This window comes from Nannobrachium achirus, assembly GCF_963921795.1.
Source record: "Nannobrachium achirus genome assembly, chromosome: 15".
NCBI classification, from domain to species: domain Eukaryota; kingdom Metazoa; phylum Chordata; class Actinopteri; order Myctophiformes; family Myctophidae; genus Nannobrachium; species Nannobrachium achirus.
The window spans coordinates 24721137-24740190 of NC_137822.1; the positions used below are offsets into that span (position 1 = coordinate 24721137).

Genomic DNA, 19054 nt, shown 5'->3' on the forward strand with positions numbered 1-19054 from the left:
TTCAAGACTGTTTTAATACCAAACTGTCAAATATTAAGTAAGAGGCGAACATTGTGAAATGGACGATCTACATGCTCACAACGCCTTGCATTTCGAGATGAGCATGTAGGATCTGCTATTTTCACAATATTTATCTGTGGAACCGAGTCACATTAAGTGTAATACCTACAATTCCAAGTGCTTGTCAGGGTGGGGGTCCCCAGTTCAAATATGTTTATTTTGGGGGTCACAGTCTAAAAAGGTTTGAGAACCCCTGCTGTATTAGATAGATCGATATCAGGAAGAATGTAGAGAAAGACTATGAGAGAAGACAGACATGTAGAGTAAAACAGATGGGAGAGAGAATTGTTGTCTGGGATGTTGTCTGAATCTTTAGCCTAGAAACCAGCCCAAGTATATCTCCCCACTGTGACCTTAGCAAACCTAATTGTGTGTTTTCAATTCTAGTGTTGTGTTTACTGCTGTGTGCCTGCTAATAATGGCATGTGGAGCATTGGGTTTAGATGTTTGGCCTGTTCCCCGAAGGGACAGCAGGGTGAATAGAGCAGAAATCTTTTTAGATTATTGCTGGTTAGGCTATCACCATTTTGTGAGCGTGTGTGTTTTGTGTAAATCTTTCAGTCGTACCCCCTAAAGGAAATACTTGACCTTGACGAATTCTTTCTTCATTGTTCTCGCTCTCTCTCTGTCACTCTCAGACTCTTACTCTCTTTCTCTCCCTCAGTCTCTCTGTCTGTTGCACTCTCTCTCTCTCTCTCTCTCTCTCTCTCTCTCTCTCTCTCTCTCTCTCTCTCTCTCTCTCTCCATCTTGGTCTCAGTGAACGCCCTGAGAGAGAGAGAGAGACTGACTCTCGGTTTCTCTATTTTTCTATTAAATTAAAGTTCAGCTGCAACCAGTCGATTCTATTGACAATGTTTTACAATATGCCCAGGCTTACAGTTCGGCGCTTATTCATTTTGAAAGACATGTTTTGAACAATTTTAGTGTTTTATCACATAAATATTTTCTAATTGATAAAGCACATTTCAGCATTTGATAACTGTGTTTAGTGTGCTGACATAATGGCAATGTGTTTACGTGTAACGGCTCCAAACTCTTATTTGTCTCCGTGTCTCCTCAGAGTCTTTCACAGCAGACCATAAACCCCTCATGGGAGAGGCTCCAGAAGTCAGAGGATTCTTCCTGGGCTGTGGTTTCAACAGTGCTGGTAAGTAGGGGAGAGATGGGCGGATAATATACAGATAGAAGGAATAATGTCAGGAGAGAGGGGGAGAACGGTGGCAGGATGCCCCGTTGCTTTGGAAAGGCAATCCTGTAATTGGAAGGTCACGAGTTCGATCCTGGCGACAGCTGGTGTCAGGGGCGTCACACCAAATTCTGGGCCCTGGGTACAAGGATTCACTGCGGGCCCCTTAGTTCCAGGAACCCCCCAGAAGCAAAATTTGAGTTACAAATGTTCACTTAAAAAATACATATATTCAAAGATTTGCGCACATTTTCACGACTTTTCAAAAATAGCAGATCTACAAGCTCGCAGAGAGCTTGTATATCTGCTATTTTTCAATAGCTAAAGTTACTAAGGCCCCTCCACCTTGGGCCCTTGTAACTCAGTCCCACTTTCCTACCCCTTGTGACGCCCCTGGCTGGTGTGTCCCATCAATAACCATGTGTACTAACTGTGAAAGTGAGACATGGAAGTGCTGCCTACTCACTCATTATGAGTCAGTCTGTGATAAGAGCCTCTGCTACAGCAGGGGTCTTCAGCGTTTTCAGGCCAAGGACCCCTTAGTTGAGAGAGATGAAGCAGGGACCCCCACAGCCTTTTCATAGATTCCATATCGTTTCGTTGTTTGACAGCACAATCATCAGTGTATTTTGGATTCATGTAAATTGGTGTTTCAGATATTTAACCACTTGAACTGTAAATACTTAATAATAAACTTGAACTTTCAAACCTCTTTGCCGAAACATGCTCACAACGCCTCGCAACACGAGGCGTTGTGAGCATGTAGATCGGCTATTTTCACAATTTCTGCCTCTAATATTTGACAATTTGGCCAGTGTTTACTTTATCATTTTAGAGGTATTAAAAAGTCCTTAAATTGTCACTTTAGAAATGTGTAGATACCCTCCATAAACTTAAACTTTAAGCTGGTTTGTTTACTGTTGAGTAAGAAAACAATGTTGCACATCAAGCCAATCATCTGGGGACCCCCCAAAATAATTTGGGGACCCCCCTGTGGGTCCCGACCCACAGGTCGAGAACCAGTGTTGTAGATCACTTCTGAGACAAGAGTTGCCTGAAAATAACAGATTTTCAAGCTAGCAACGCATTGCATCATCATGCGATGCGTCTCGTGGTTAGACTGTAAATATAGTATAGAATATAGTGTGGTGCCCTTTTAGCTGCAGTGAAGCTAATTGTTCCTTGGAGAGGTCGGACTGACAGATGCAGATCTCCATATATGTCTATATCAGTTGGATCACTGCTGCAACGTAGCTGTGAGCGCCCACAAAGCGGGCGCGATCTCTAACTTCTAGTATATTTTATTAAGAGGTGGCGGTGAGAGTGAAAGGGACAGATGGTTGGGTGATGCTTATACAGTACCATGATCTTGTGTCCATGGTAATGCAGTTTTAAAAAAAGAAATATATTTTTTTGTCTTTTGTCTCCGCCAGCCCTGCATTTAAAACACATTTTTTTATATTACTTCTTCAGATTTGATCAAATCTTCACACAATAGACATGATCTCTATAGTCATGTGATCAACACATCTGTTAGATTTTTCATTTTCCATCCTCATTGGCTAAAATTGACATCTAGATTTTGCACAAAACTGAACAAAATATTGCATTGCATATTCAGAGTAATATTAAAACACAGTCGAGAAATGCTAGGGAAAATTGACTTAGGAATGGGAAAATTGACTTAGGAATATGAATGAGAAGTGATGATAGCATAGTTTTTTTTGCTTGACTCTGGCTTAGCCCTTGCCAATCTCTGTGGACATACTCTTGGTAAAATATGAATAATGTAGTGTTCTTGTCTTTACACTGAATCCACTGACACTCCCGTCCTACATGCACGCACGCGTGAGCGTGCACACACACACACACACACACACACACACACACACACACACACACACACTCAACCTCTGTTTCCTTCATACACAAAAGACACCCCCCAATCACTCTGTGTCACAGACAAGTTAAATGAGAGGGGAAATGGCGAGAGTGGTTGTGCATACAGGAAGAGGTGGGCAGCTGTGCCAGCAAGACGGACAGTGCGAACCTCAGTGTCTCAGTGGTATGACAAGGGGAAGGAGGGGATAAATATGAAGGGCAGACTGAGTCCCTGGCAGTGTTAAGACTGGAACATTACGGAACACTGGGTCAGACGTCCTGAACAGTACGGAACACTGACCTAGTGGTCTGTGCTGTGTCTGAACAGAAGTTTGACATCGTTCCTAAACTCTGTTTGATCCAAATACTGGAACTGTATGAACACTGGGTCGAACATCAGAGTTCTGGAACTGGGTTAGAGCTCTCTCTTGCCTTTGCCCAGTGCCAACCAGAAAGATTGTTTGGACAACACACACAGAGAGAGAGAAAGTCAGAGCGAGGCGAGTGTGTGTGTGTGTGTGTGTGTGTGTGTGTGTGTGTGTGTGTGTGTGTCTTCACAGACGAACTCACTTGTCTTTTTTTTTTAGATTTGTTTTTGGGCTTTTATGCCTTTATTGATAGGACAGTAGACTGACAGGAAATGGGGGGAGAGATGGGGAGTGACATGCGGCAAAGGTCGCCCAGATCGGGAATCGAACCGGCGACGCCGCCAGGCATCCATGCCTATGTGGCAATGCCTAAGTGGTATGCGCCTGGACCAGTAGGCCAGCAGGCGCCCCGTGGTAATGTTAATTAATTCATGTATTCGTTCAGTATGGTAGATTTATTCAATGTGTGTAGTCTGTGCGGGCAGGAGCAACTTTTAACACCAAGGTCTCCCAATCTGACCTCCTGAGGTAGGATCTGTGTCTCATCGCTGATTCACTTCTGCTGTTCTTATCCTCTTAATCCGTCTGTCTGTCAAACTGTCTGCGTGGGTCAGTCTGCCAGATTGATGGTCTTTGGGGTGCCTGCAAGGTGGCTCAGCCAGTTAGTGCACACACCATACTGTAGCTCGTAAGTTGTGTCTTGCAAGTCTCCCCTCTCTCTGTTTTCCTGTCTCTCTACTCTCTATCTAATGAAGTCAGTCAGTCTGTCAAGTCAGTATTATTAAGGCTATAAGATTAAGTTTTGTTTTGTTTATTTACAGTATCTGTATTTAAAAACACCCTCTTCACACTGTCTGTGTAAATCTGCACATGAATAATCACAAACAATAATGGTTTAAAATGTACATTCTATATAATATGGCATTTAAATTACTTGTGAGGAATGGGATAGGTGAATTTCTCGCATCTGTTAGTTTTTGTTCTGGGGATCTGTAGCTGCGTGCTGCTTCTGGTTTGTCGATTGGCCATATCTCCTCTGGTGAGTTTCTGAAGGGGGAATCCTGAAGATGCAGGACTAAATCCCTCCCACTGTGCATCTACACAACTGGATTATGCCCTGCCAATGTGATTCTGCAGGCACATTAGTGAATATGCTCCCATCTGGTCTGACGGAGCCGGTTACAGGTTCCCAGTAGATACTTCAGTGTGGGGTGCGTTGTGAGCTTGTAGATCGGCTATTTTCAAACAACCTAGGTATAAAACATGGCTAAAGTGGTTAATGTATGTTTAAAAATATTATAACTTATATCCGAAAAGTAATTGGTAACCAAAGTTTTCAAATAAATGTAGTGGAGTAAAAGTACAATATTTCGATCCGAGATGTAGTGGAGTAGAAGTAAAAGTATTGGAAATTGTAAATACTCAAGTAATGTACAAATATCTCAAAATGTTACTTGAGTACATTACTTAAGTACATGTACTTAGTTACTTTACACCACTGCCAACAGGGTCGCGATGTAGAAGGGAGGTGAAGGGAGAAATCGTCCGTGCAGTGGGTCACGTGTAAATAAAAGCTGAAATAGTTCTTCAGTAAATAGCTCTATAACTCTGCGCATGCATAAAGTGAATGGCAAATGGAGTGGAAAAGTGAGTTTAACGTTGTTTAAGCCGGTCATTTAATGCAATCAGATAGGACTTTTCTGTTTGGATGTATGGGCTGTCAAGGCCAGAAAGTAGTTTTTTGCCACTCACTCAGTAGGCGTTCCTGCATAACCTCCGGGTATGATGATGATGATGTAACACGCATACCCCCTATTGTAAATCACAGGCTAGTTATGTGTATTAGGTGTGTTTTAATAGTATAATTATATGCAATATTACATTAGATAAGGGTTGCTAGTTGTAGTTCATCATAATTGGTACTTTAGTTGAAGTTTATCTGCATCGCGAGCCTGGGGGCGTGATAGATAAGCTCCTCTCGTGGGGCAGACATAATCAGTATATATTGTTGGCAGTTCTGAGGTTGTCACTCCAGGCCTTCTCAAGCTCCTCAGGATATATAGCTTGATGTTGGCTTTCTTTACCACGGCATCAATGTAAATGGCTCCCATTTAGTGGTGTGTGCGACATTTACGTGACTGTATTAGGAATCCAAGTCACGTGGCGGTACTGTAGCTGCCGGCCATACAGGAACAGAAGAATGGGGGGAGGTGGGTGTCCATTCATTTCACCGTAATGGTTTTGCACCTTGATGGATTTAGATTGCTGAGTAGCCGGCGATCAACGTCGTCAAGGACGCCCTGGGGAGATCTTATGTTATCAGCATGACGCACATGGATGAGATTCAGATCATCCACATGTTTCCCACCATGTTGAACAGCGCTGGCAGGCTGCAGCACAGTTAACAGTGGTGGGAATTACTCTAATTTTTTATTTAACATTTGGGCTGCCATAGTTTTGCCATAAATAATTGCGACCGAAGGTCGCAGATTAGTATGTGAAACGCCACATGCTGAGACTCCGTCCGTCTGGACGTGTACACCATTGTACGGTCTGTGGCTTTGCCGCTCTGACTTCACCGTGATGTCAGGGGAACCACACTAACAGAATCCCTTTTATGCCAATTGCCCATATATGGAGTTCCCTGATGTCATCAATATTAAACCCATTTCTAACAGGACTTCATATGGGAATGCCCATATATGGAGGCCACACGGCCACATACCACACTAACAGAATCCATATATGGCCAAGACAGCCCATATGTGTGGCTGGTTCTACAGACATCTCCATGTATGGGCAATGGGCATAAACGGGATTGTATGTATGATGTCGGATGTGATAGACATCATAGGACTTTCACATAACGAATAACTGAGTAAGCATCACAGCATATCTCCATATACAGTACATGGATCTCCATATATGGGTACCAGGGGTCTCCATATATGGGTAACTGGTCTGATATACATCACTGGCCAGATGGCCAAGACATGGCGCGACCTCGTCCTTTAGGGTGAGGTCGCTTGTCGCCCTGATGCGTCTTGCTAGTGTAGATTAACTGCCATGTATTTTCCTATTGTTTTCACCTGATTTGCGGTGGCGGCGCGCGGCGGCCCCCATTTACGGCCGTTCAACGTCTTGTCGTTCACACGGAGAAGAAAAAATACAACTGCGGCGATGCATGAGTCAAATAGATATAGTCCATAGAACATGGCACTGTCTTGACCAAACAAGCGAGGTGGGAAAACAAAGGGAAGAAAAAGCCATTTTACCGAACCCAGATAGAATAGATGTGAATGAGGAAGGGAGCAGCAGCTTTCAAGATGCATCATGGGATTGAAGTTTTTTCGCTCATGCGGCTGCTGCAGCACCTCTTTACCTGGTTACCATGGTAACCAGTTAACACGTCCCTGGTCTGGACATGATAACGGGGCCGTGGCGCTGCACCGCGGTAATCCTTATCACGTTCCTGGACGTTTTTGGCATCCCAAGTGTTAATTATGTAAAGAGTAAATGTGTTTGTATTGTAAATAGGCTACATGCAGGATGTTAAAGTTAAACATTAAGTCAACATCGGTCTCAGTCAGTCTATTCAGATAACAATTAATGTCAATAATATTCTTAAATCTTCCTCTATGCTTAAAATGCCTTCCTACCCCAGCCAATGAGAGAGAAGAGAAATGTTACTATAGGTCCACCAAAGCCTCTTCCTCGAAAAATAAAACAATGTGTCACCTTCAGCAGATAAATCAAGTAAAGGTTTGCCACGCAGTAATGAGTTGTGCCAATGCCAAGTTTAAAGTACCTTCCCAGTCTAATTCTGACTTCTAGCCATTAGCAAAGATTGCCCCTGTCTTCAAAAACTGTTGTGTACTATCAGATTTCGGTACCCAACATTGGCCGGGTTATTGCGTGGGCTCTACAGGCCCCCCTCTCCCCATAATAATATGGGTGTGTGTCCATATCTGGGCATAATCTGGGCACACAGACAAGCCTACGTACCGTACACGGTGGGTTGCATGCATGTCTGCTTTAGTGTGCTTGGCCACACTAAAGCAAAACTCGGGCTCATGCACATTCTCCTTGCATTTAGTGTTGTGTTTTTATATATACTAGTCCTTACCCGTTCAAAGATATGAGCTCCGAAATGATGTGCAGTGTGTGGGTTATGGGGTGTGCACTGTGCACACAGTATATGAGGGATGGAAAGTAACTTTCTGGTGCTTGCATGATAATATGTAGGAGCATCAATGTAAGAAATACCCGGTTCGTTTAAAGGCTACAGAGATACTGTGTACCGATCTACATGACAACATCTGAAAGAGGGCCAGCCCACCCGCCTGCACACACACCTGCCTGCCTGCACACACACACACGCACGCACGCACGCACGCACGCACGCACGCACGCACGCACGCACGCACGCACGCACGCACGCACACACACACACACACAGAGCTGGTTAAACATTTTGCCTCATGCTAGATGCAGAATAGATGTGCCTCAAGCTAGATGCAGAATAGATAGTAGATACACCATAAAAATGCTAATATACAGCATACGATTTGTGAAAGTGACAAACGGGCTTCACAGTTATGTCAGGTGTGTTCATATGCTTATGGTGATGCGATTTCAGATCAATTGCTCCAGCCACTGAGGAGAAACGCTGTGACAGACAGACACTCACTCAGACACTCACTCAGACAGACAGACAGACAGACAGACAGACAGACAGACAGACAGACATTCGCAAAATTATAGTATAGATGACGTGGGATGTGTTTAACGAAAACATGGTAATTTCCTGTTACTGATTTTTTTCCCAGTACATTAAATGGAAAAAATATCTATCTATCCATCCTTCCAGCAATCCAGTCATTGGTCTGTCAGTCTTTTAGCATAAATTGGAGCAGAGATCATTTTCTTATGGAGCTGGTGGAACAGCCAGCAACAGACACTGTATAATTAACTACAAGGATGTCCCACTGTGAATGCACAGCGACGATGCCCCAAGACATCTACCCCCCGCTTGATAGGAACACATACACACACACACACTCTGTCTCTGATATATAGATATAAATGTGTGTGTGTGTGTGTGTGTGTGTGTGTGTGTGTGTGTGTGTGTGTGTGTGTGTGTGTGTGTGTGTGTGTGTGTGTGTGTGTGTGTGTGTGTGTGTGTGTGTGTGTGTGTGTGTGTGTGTGTGTGTGTGTGTGTGTGTGTGTGTTCTCGTGCGTGCGTGCGTTCACGCTTTGTGCCCATATGGAGATCCTAGCACCCTCCCAGGTTGGTGCGTCATATATGGAATGACGTCTTCCAAGTACTGTGCTAACGGGTAATGCACAGATTACTCTGATGGTATAGCGTGAGCAAAAGGAAGAGTAGACAGAGGAATAAAGCTGAATCACCAACTTCCCATCCCCCAGTAAAGTAGAGAAGGATTTATGAGTGATGGAGGGAACTATTTAGTCGAGGACAAGGAAAAGAGGACATGGACATGACTCATAATGTCAACCAATCCATGACAACAAAAAAAAAAGAGGAGAGAGAAGGATGAACAGAGAGATGGATAGGGTACAGTGGTTCTCAAACTTTTGAATTTCAAGGGCTCCCGTTATATTAGTATTAGGCTGTGGATCCTCATTTGGTCCCAAGTGTTAAATCCTAGGGTTTATTCATTTCTGAGGGTGTGTAAATGGTACAATGGACCCGTTTGTGTACTTTCAAAGTTATACACCCGTAAGTGCCCATTAACTCATTGAGTGCCAATCCCGAACTAGTTCGGCTTTATTAGCGTATCGTAGAGTGCCGATCCCGAACAAGTTCGGCTTTTAAAAAAAAAAAAAAAAAAAAAAAAAAATTGAAATTTTTTTTTTTGAATTTTTTTTTTTTTTTTTTTGGACCCCATCAAATCTGGTGAACATGATTTCAATCGCGATTTTGCATGTTCCACCCCCATACAACCCCATCTAACATACAGGGCAGCCATTTTTGTTTACATTACATATAAAACATAATGGCGATTATCTCAAGAATGCCTGAACGGATTTCCAATCGGATTTTTTTGTTTGAAAGCTGTGAACAAACTGCACAAATCCACTCCAATGCAATCCAGGATTGCATTGGATTTTTTAGAGCTCATTCTTCTCTGTTTTTCTCCCATGCATGAGGTGTGCAAGGTTTAATCATGGCTAAGTTGACGAAAATAAGGCTTCTAAAATGCTTGGTAGCCAATAGCTAACTTCAAGCTAACTTCATCCTCTTCCTGTACATGCACAAAGGAAAGTGTTCAGGCAAGTAGGGCTTGGGCTTGGGCTCCAGGGCTTGGGCATGCATTACCAGCATATCTCTATTATTCTCTGGTCACTGGGCGCCCTCTAGTGGTGATAGGCTGGCACTCAATGAGTTAAGGACACATTTCCAAGACCCCTGTGTTGAGAAACGGTGATGGTGGGAGGAGGGAGCTGAGAGGTAAGGACTGAGAGAGTGGGTTCTCTCTTTGAAAGCAAACATTTGAATCACTGGTGGTATTTCTATAAATATCAGCGGAAGGAAAGAGTCAGAGGGATGCAAGACGGCGCTAATCAGAGATCTAGCCATGTAGTCAGGGGATATTAATAAAACCTGTGAATAAATTCCTTACCAATGTGTTCGTAAAGGTGTCTAGTAACAGTCCAAGGACCCCTTAGCTGAGAGAGAGATGAAGCAGGGACCCCCTCTACATATTGTATAAAGGTCTGATGGAGATTTTCATTGATTTCATAGATTAGATAGACTCAGACTTGTTTGACAGCACTGTCATCATTCTATGTTGGATTTGTGTTTTTAGTAAACTTGACCTTTAGCTCTGTACTTGGTTTTCTCTTTATTACCTCTACACCAATCCTATTTCCCGAGAATAGCCGATCTACAAGCTCTCAACGCCTCTCAACACCTCTTGTAGATCTGCTATTTTTGTCTAAAGTTCTCCTCAGAAAAGGGATTTGAGGGTTCAAGTTGTCACTTTAAAACAATGATTCTATCACAAAGTTTTGGAGGCCCCCCTGTAGTAATTCTGAGGACCCCCTGTTGAAGACCCCTGCTGTAGACAATGGAAGAAATGTACAGGAACAAGCATCTGCCACCCCAAAAAACCCCAAAAGAACAATGACAGAAAGAGACATTGAGCTGGGTGAAATGAGTGAAAGACGGAACAGATAGAGGGATGACAACATGATGAGTGGGAGGCAGATGATGGGGGCCTCTCACGCAGCCATACATCAGCGTGAATATCTTGGCTGACATTTATCAGTGTCACCTCCCCTGCTGGGCGTCTCAATGATGTCTTGGGAGAGCTCCATCATCCCTCCCACCCCCTCGTTTCTGTCCCGTCCGTCCGTCTTTCCATTCATACGTCTGCGCGGGGCCCAGAGCGACAGCTCCTGTACGCGACTGAAGTGATGAGAGAGTGTGGGTGAGGGATGGAGAGAAGGAGGGATGAAAGATGAATGCAAGGACGCACTAGTCGTGTTGCTGCATGTTGATGCTGTCCTCGATACACGCGTGGCTGCATGGTACAAACAAACACACACACAATGGGCACAAATTATGCCATTAGCAGCACCTAGAACAATACAAGAGGGCAGTGCTGAAAGGCAACAACTTAGTCCAGCAGTGTTTTTGAAGCGGTGAAAGCCGCTTCCAAGGAGTGGCTTTGTGTGTCCCGTTCATGTCCATATATGGTCATTTCCGTCCAGAATGAACAGGGTTTATCTGTCCCGTACATCCAAAATATCTGTGTCCCGTTCATGTCCATATATGGTCATTTCAGTCCAGAATGAACAGGTTTAATCTGTCCCGTACATCCAGAATATGTGTGTATCGTCCGTCCCGGTCTGATGATTGGATGATTAAAAAATGTCCAATGTGACCATACTTTGAGGATTGGTCAAGCTTCACATGACAATTCGGCCCTCCAGATAAAATCATTCATTCATTCAGAATTGGAAGAATGTATAGATCTAGAACACAGAGTTCATTGCTCTAGAACACATAGAATAAAAGTTCACCGCTTCACTTCGAACCGAGGTTTGATTTTTTTCTTTCTTTTTCTTTTTCATTGTCTGATAGAGTGACATAAACCAACTGTTGGAACTATTGGGTAGAGCTGGTGAGGCGAAATCCCCATGGATGGAGGATTTTTAGGCAAGGATCAAGGGGTCAAAAATAATAATAAATAATTCACACTCAGAATTAAATAAACACTCGGATATAACAATTAGGACCAAATGAGGGTCCACTGCCTAATACTTCCTTGAAATTCAAAGGTTTGAGAACCACTGTACTCTCCATCTCTGTCCAGCCTTCTCTCTCCTCTTTCTTTTGCCTTGGCACAGGATTCTACGAAATATTATGTCACTATTATGTGGCACTCGGTGCCACGCTTTCAAAGTGGAATTTTTTGTTTGAAAGCTGTGAACGGCGTGCACACACGTGGTGTATTATTGATTATATGGCAGTATATGGAGAATTTGGCAGTTCAGCCTGAAAGTGGCCATTTTTAAAATGCAGCGAATGAGTTAATGAAAAACCCATTACTGTGTACATTCCTGTGTGTGTGTGTGTGTGTGTTGCAGGAATGATGCTGGGTGGAGGTTGCGGTAGAGAACTGGCCCACTGGATTATACATGGCCGTCCAGAAAAGGACATGTATGGATATGACATCAGGTACATCAGCACTCAGTCACACAGTAAACCAAAAAGCATGTCATGTCAACAAGAAAATAAACGACTTTAAACGCATTCCTCCCTCTTCTCTCTCAGGCGGTTCCATAACTCCCTGACCGCCAACAGCCTCTGGATCAGAGAAAGGAGTCACGAGTCGTATGCCAAGAATTACTCTGTCGTCTTTCCCTATGATGAGCCGCTGGCCAGCCGCAATATGAGGAAGGACCCTTTCCACCAGGTAAATGACCAGTTGGATTCCATTCTTTTCAGGCCGCGACCCCCAAAATAATCATATTTTGACTGGGAGACCCCCCCACCCTGACAAGCATTAAGAGTTAAGATCTTCTATTTCCACAATTTCTGCCTCTAATATTTGACAATTTGGCCAATGTTTAATTTGTCATTTGATTCCTTAACTCATTGAGTGCCTATCCCGAATTAGTTCGGGATATATGATCGTATCACAGGGTGCCTATCCCGAACAAGTTCGGGATATAAAAAAAAAAAAAAAAAAATTTTTTTTTTTTTTTGAAAAAAAATTTTTTGAAATTTTTTTTTTTTTTTTTGGACCCCATCAAATCTGGTGAACATGATTTCAATCGCGATTTTGCATGTTCCACCCCCATACAACCCCATCTAACATACAGGGCAGCCATGTTTGTTTACATAACATGTAAAACATAATGGCGATTATCTCAAGAATGCCTGAACGGATTTCCAATCGGATTTTTTTGTTTGAAAGCTGTGAACAAACTGCACAAATCCACTCCAATGCAATCCAGGATTGCATTGGATTTTTCAGAGCTCATTCTTCTCTGTTTTTTTCCCATGCATGAGGTGTGCAAGGTTTAATCATGGCTAAGTTGACGAAAATAAGGCTTCTAAAATGCTTGGTAGCCAATAGCTAACTTCAAGCTAACTTCATCCTCTTCCTGTACATGCAGTCATGCACAAAGGAAAGTGTTCAGGCAAGTCATGGCTGCAGGGCTTCTGCATATACCAGCATATCTCTATGGGATTTTCTCTGGCCACTGGGCGCCCTCTAGTGGTGAAAGGGGTGGCACTAAATGAGTTAAATTGTCACTTTAGAAATTGTTGCGAGGCGTTGTGAGCATATAGATCGGCTATTTTCACAATTTCTGCCTCTAATATTTGACAATTTGGCCAATGTTTAATTTGTCATTTGATTCCTTAAATTGTCACTTTAGAAATGTGCATATACCCAGTCTATACACTTAAACTTTATGTTGGTTTGTTTACTGTTGAGTGAGAAAACAGTGTTGCACATTAAGTTAATCATCTGGGGACCCCCAGGTTGAGAACCACTGCATTATGCAATACTAGACATCTATCCCCTACTCGTGGCCATTCATGTGGTGAACAACGCAAGCTGGGAATACATGGTCATCACACAGTACATGTTATGATGACCTCCTGTCTCCTACGTCCCATTCTGCTCCTCCTGTTCTCACCCACTTCTCTTTGAAATTGATAAAGATGCCCGTCCACTATTCCAACACTAATGCCTGCCATTATTCTATCACATTCTTCCATATTATGGCTTTTGTCCACCGTCAGTTCCATTTATAGTGCGTTACGCAAAGCTCTGCCAATTAGTTAAGCCGTTTTGGGCTTGGCCAATCAGGGAAGCTGATTCATGTTATCTCCCGAACACGATGAAAATCTGCATCACACATTTATACAATATGTCCCTGATTCATCTGTCTCTCAGCTAAGAGGTCCTTGGCCTGAACACGTTGAAGACCCCTGACTTAAACCCTATATGGTTAGTTGGCCAGGGTCCCCCAGGGCTGTATTGGATTCTTCAACACAACCTGTTTATTGTTGTTGTTGTACTGTACGCAGCAAATCCAATTCCCCATGAGGGATTGTATTTTCTTTTACCTGCCTACTATATGCCTGAGGCAGCCTGTTTAGAAAAAAAAAAGCATTCGGTGACAAACTCCTCACTTGTGTTTACCCTGCAATTCAGGGTCCATTCGTTCCCTTTGCCATCTTTTTAAAAGCTTTCCGATGTTTATCCTTGTTTTGATTGTTTTATTTTTTATTCTTCTTGTTTCGCTTCCTGGTGGTGTTTGGTGCTTACACAGGACTCATTCATCTTATTTTGACATAATTGTTCGACATTTCCTGCAGGTTTAAAAAAACTATTTTATGCTGGTGTCACCAAAATAAAAGTTAAATCATGGTTGTTTTTAGTTGATGCACCCAACTGGCTCATTTCCCCTTCAAACAAGAGGTTTTGTCTCTGGTCGATGAAATAAAACATTTCTAAAATTATTACTTTTCATAATTAATCAAAAATGTATCTTAGATTAGATGGTACCAGTTCTCCATTTAATGTGATCCATTTGTGCATAAAACACGACTTGTTGTCTTTTAATCTCTACTCTATATTTTTAACACCTTACCTTTATGACTGTAGGACTTGGTCAACATGACCCACCCACACATCAGAAGTGATTGTGTTCGTTTTTGTGTGTATAGTCACATCTGTGATAGTCAGGCAATAGCCAAGTATGTTGGACAGCACACACCGAGAGAGAGAGAGAGAGAGAGAAAGATTGAGTGAGGCAGGGAGTGAGTGCGGAGACTGAGCGAGTCTGCAGGCGCTTGTTGGATGCAATTATTTTATGTAACGCACTCATTTCTGGCAAAAGAAAGTCATAATTGATAAAATGACAGCCATTTCATTTGAAATGGTTGATATAGCTCCTGAAGCCAGTTTTGTGTCCTTATATGATCTGCGTTGAACTTGAAGTTTCACTCACAGGACAGCACAGAGAGAGAGAGAGGAAGACAGAGTGAGGCAGGGAGTGACAGTTTAATGTCAAAGTCATTTTCCTGGATTACAGGAACAAGGATGTGTTCAACAACTCAAAGCGCTACAGTCATTACAGAGACATTTGCCTTTTTGTGAAGGGTAGCTAGGCTATATTACAACTTTATTCACTGATCTATTCAATATTCTGTGTTCCCTGTTCTTTTGTAATTCCTTTGTGCAGTGAGAGAATGAGAAACAAAGACAGAAACGGAGGCAGACAGGTGTTAAATTGTGATGATGAAGATTAAATGGAGCCGCGTGCGTGCGTGCGTGCATGCTTGCGTGTGTGTGTGATAGGCAGAAACTCACATACTGCACTCACAGAAGCACGCGAAGTAGCACAGGTCCCGTGCTTCTATTAGCCTCGGTAACCTTTGCGTCTGATTGGCTAATTGAGAAAGTGATGCGATGACAGGGTAAATCTACATATAAATGGTACTGCTTATCCATTACACCCCAGGTTGTGTGGGTGAAGATATGCTCTCAGATGATCTATTGGTGGATGTGTGAGAGTGAGTGTGTATGTATGGCTCATATCGTACTTAAATAAGGCTCATTAAGAAGGGGGGGAGGGTCATAATGAACATAGCCAATCTACAAGTTCACAATATGTTGCTTCAGAATCTACATTATTGTCAAGTTTAGTGGTTGATTTTTGTTATTTTCATAAAAGAGAAGGGAAGAAGAGGGGGGGGGGGCAAGGGAAAGAGAGAGACATAGATCAATAAAAACAACACTTTATTTACATATTTATAACTATCCAGAGTACCTGAGGTAAGACAGGTGCATTTTCTTTTCTCTTTTTTAATTTGCCCAAATTCGTTAACATACTTTTTTTTTAAATTAAATTCTGATATCATCATACGAAAAAATATATATATAAAAAAAGGAAATGCATGCATTTAAGTCTGACCATAACCGGCGATAAATGTTGATGACAAGGGGGTAGATATGAAAAGCAAAAGCATGTATTCATTTCCCCCTATACCCTCCAGCAAATGGAACCCTGACTATGACCATCATGTAAGATGTGGATTGGTTTTACACTTTGTTGCTGTTGGGTGGAAACCTTTAAGTCCAAAACTGTTCATTTGGTTTTTTTTTTTTTTATTATTTTTCAAAATAGACATATTTATAAGCTCATAATAAACGACTGTAGATCTGTTATTTTCTCTACCTTTGTTCGACACTCTTGTATGATGAAGTAGGCCCGGGCATCAATTTTCGAAAACACATAAAAGGTTGGAGACACGTATGAGGGTTCTGCCCGACTGCAACGTTGTTGCTAAGATACTGTTTAACAGAAAGCTATTTATGTGTTTACAAAAATACAGCGACTGACCACACTTCTTGCTCACAGCACAGCATGCTTCTTGTGATTTATTTAACATCGCTTTTTATTCCCCTGTTGCTTCTTCTACTTGTCTCTCTCCCTCCCGCTTGCTCTTGTTTCCCTCTCTCTGTGTTTTTTCCTGCAAATCTAGAGGCAAAGAGCTGATTCAGGCTTGCACAGCGGGAACCTAGCATCTCTCAGCTAGGTCGTTTATTACTGTGATCCCTGCCAAGATGACTCTAAACGAGCCATTTGGCCTTGACGTTCTAGCCTAGACCTAAACGTCGTTCCACTTCTATCCTTCCTCTGTTCTCTGGCACTCTATCCCTTTATTCAACGCTATAATGACCCACTTTGTGGTAATTTTCTGTCCCATGCTTCATTTAACCGTAAATGTTCGCATACACTATGATTGCATAGTCAATGGTAACGCATCGTGTTTCTAAGTGCATCACTGTCAAATTAACTGCATTAACAGTCGGCATCGACGGAACTCCAGTGAGATCCATTCTGTCAGCCGAGGACCGTTTCATCTGTAAGGGCTTATAATACATACATAGCACATCTTCAAGCTCACTACGCTGCGTGCACTGCAATGTGTTTTTGCAATGCGAGATTGTAGATGCTGAGCTTTAGATGTTGATTGTATGTGTTGTGAGCTTGTAGATTGTACAGCTTGCAGATTGGCTTTTTGTATATTTACTTGCGCAGCAACACCAGCCGCACAAATAAGTATAAATATTGCTTTAGAAAACCAGAGGCGCTTTCTTATGATTTTGCAAGGAAGTGAACCTGAGACCTCAGCTGAGCTCACAGGTTTAGTGAGTGCAATGCCCGAGGGAAATGAGTCGGATAGTGACAATCAGTCATTCTACAAGATTTCGCAAAGTACCTATGCATTATCCCTTATCGCGCTGTGTGTGATGTGTGATGTTGTTATGCAAAGACTATGGATATTTGCCTGCGTCACAGTTTTCTCGGTCTGATAAAATGGCCCTTATTTGCATGGCAACCAATGGAAGGCCAGTTATTGTGATGCTCCTGTATAATTATGACGCTAGCTTTGTAACCAGCTCGCCGGAGTGCATTGTCATTATGAAGAGCCTCAAACGACTGCTCTCTGGCTGAGAGGCAGGGGCGTCACAAGGGGACTGAGTTACTAGGGCCCAAGGTGGAGGGGCCTGGAATTATTTTATGCTTTAGCTATTGAAAAATAGCAGATATACAAGCTCACAGTGCGGCACCGAGTGCCGCGCTGCGAGCTTGTAGATCTGCTATTTTTTAAAAGTCGTGGGAATGGGTCCAAATCTTGGAATATATGTATTTTTTAAGCAAACATTTGTAACTAAAATTTTGCCTCTGGGGGGTCCCTGGAACTAAATATATTGAGATGGGGGTCTGTGGCCAAATACATATAATGTTGGGGGTCCTTAACATGAAAAGGTTTGAGCACCACTGACATAGAAATATAGGTTTTTCAAAAAACCTTAGAAGGATTTGAAACATTCAAAGACTTGCACACATTTTCACTATTTTTCTAAAATAGCACATCTACAAGCTCGCAGCGCGGCACTTGGTGCCGCGCTGTGACCTTGTATATCTGCTATTTTTCAATATTTAAAGTACCCAGGGCCCAGAATTTGGTGCGACTCCCCTGCTGAGAGGCGATAGCTTGGTGGAAAGCACAGCCCCTGCAATCCGGGGTCAATCCAACCTGCGGCCGGCCCACTGCAACCCTGTTAATCACTCAGTGAGGACCATCACCTAGCAACCAGCCTAGAGACTTGGAGGAATGTGTATTTATGGGGTTGTACTTGGAGGGATGGGTGTGGGGGGTTGAAATCTATTTATTGCGACCAAAGGTCGCAGTTTAGTATGTGAAACGGCACATGCTGACACCGTCCGTCTGGACGTGTACACTTTCTTTTTTTTACCATCTATGGGTTTGCCGCTCTGACATCATGCTCTGACGTCACTGTGATGTCAGGGGAACCACACTAACAGAATTGGAGATCCCTGATGTCATCAATATTTAGCCCATATCTAACAGGACTTCATTTGGGAATGCCCATATATGGAGGCCACATCGGCCACATACCACACTAACAGAATCCATATATGGATAATAAGACAGCCCATATCTGTGTGTGTGTGTGTGTGGTTCTACAGACAGGGATCGCCATGTATGGGCATAAAATGGATTGTATGTACTGTATGATGTCAGATGTCATAGACGTCATAGGTCTTTCACATAACGAATAACTGAGTAAGCATGTTTGGGCTCTCACAGCATATCTCCATATACAGTACATGGATATATATGGGGTACCAGGGGTCTCCATATATGGGTAACTGGTCCGATATACATCACTGACCAGATGGTGCGACCTCACCCTTTAGGGCTTGTCGCCCTGAGGCGTCTAACTAGTTATTTGTGAGAATTTGGTTTGTTCAAGATATTTGCGATGGCTGGTACGTAGTCACGATGCTATGTACGTATTATGGGTTTGCAGCGGTGTTCATTTCGTGACTGATGACTAAATATGCGTACAATTTCGTCAACAAATTGAAACTAGACTAAAATGTTAGGGAGGGGGCTGGTGGAGAAGAGATCCAGTAGAACTAATTTAATTTAAACCAGGGTTCTTCAACAGGGGGTCCGGGGCCCAA

At 42.8% G+C, this 19054-nt stretch overlaps 1 protein-coding gene across 2 annotated transcripts in view; it reads left to right on the forward strand.

Annotated features, from left to right (window-relative positions):
- Positions 1 to 19054, forward strand: part of sardh (sarcosine dehydrogenase) — a 65265-nt gene that overhangs the window by 17002 nt on the left and 29209 nt on the right. For both annotated transcript variants that reach the window (XM_080743807.1, XM_080743806.1), the window contains exons 10-12: positions 1122 to 1208; positions 12116 to 12206; positions 12303 to 12444. In XM_080743807.1, coding sequence (XP_080599933.1) covers positions 1122 to 1208; positions 12116 to 12206; positions 12303 to 12444 — 320 coding nt within the window. The remainder of the gene's footprint in view (positions 1 to 1121; positions 1209 to 12115; positions 12207 to 12302; positions 12445 to 19054) is intronic.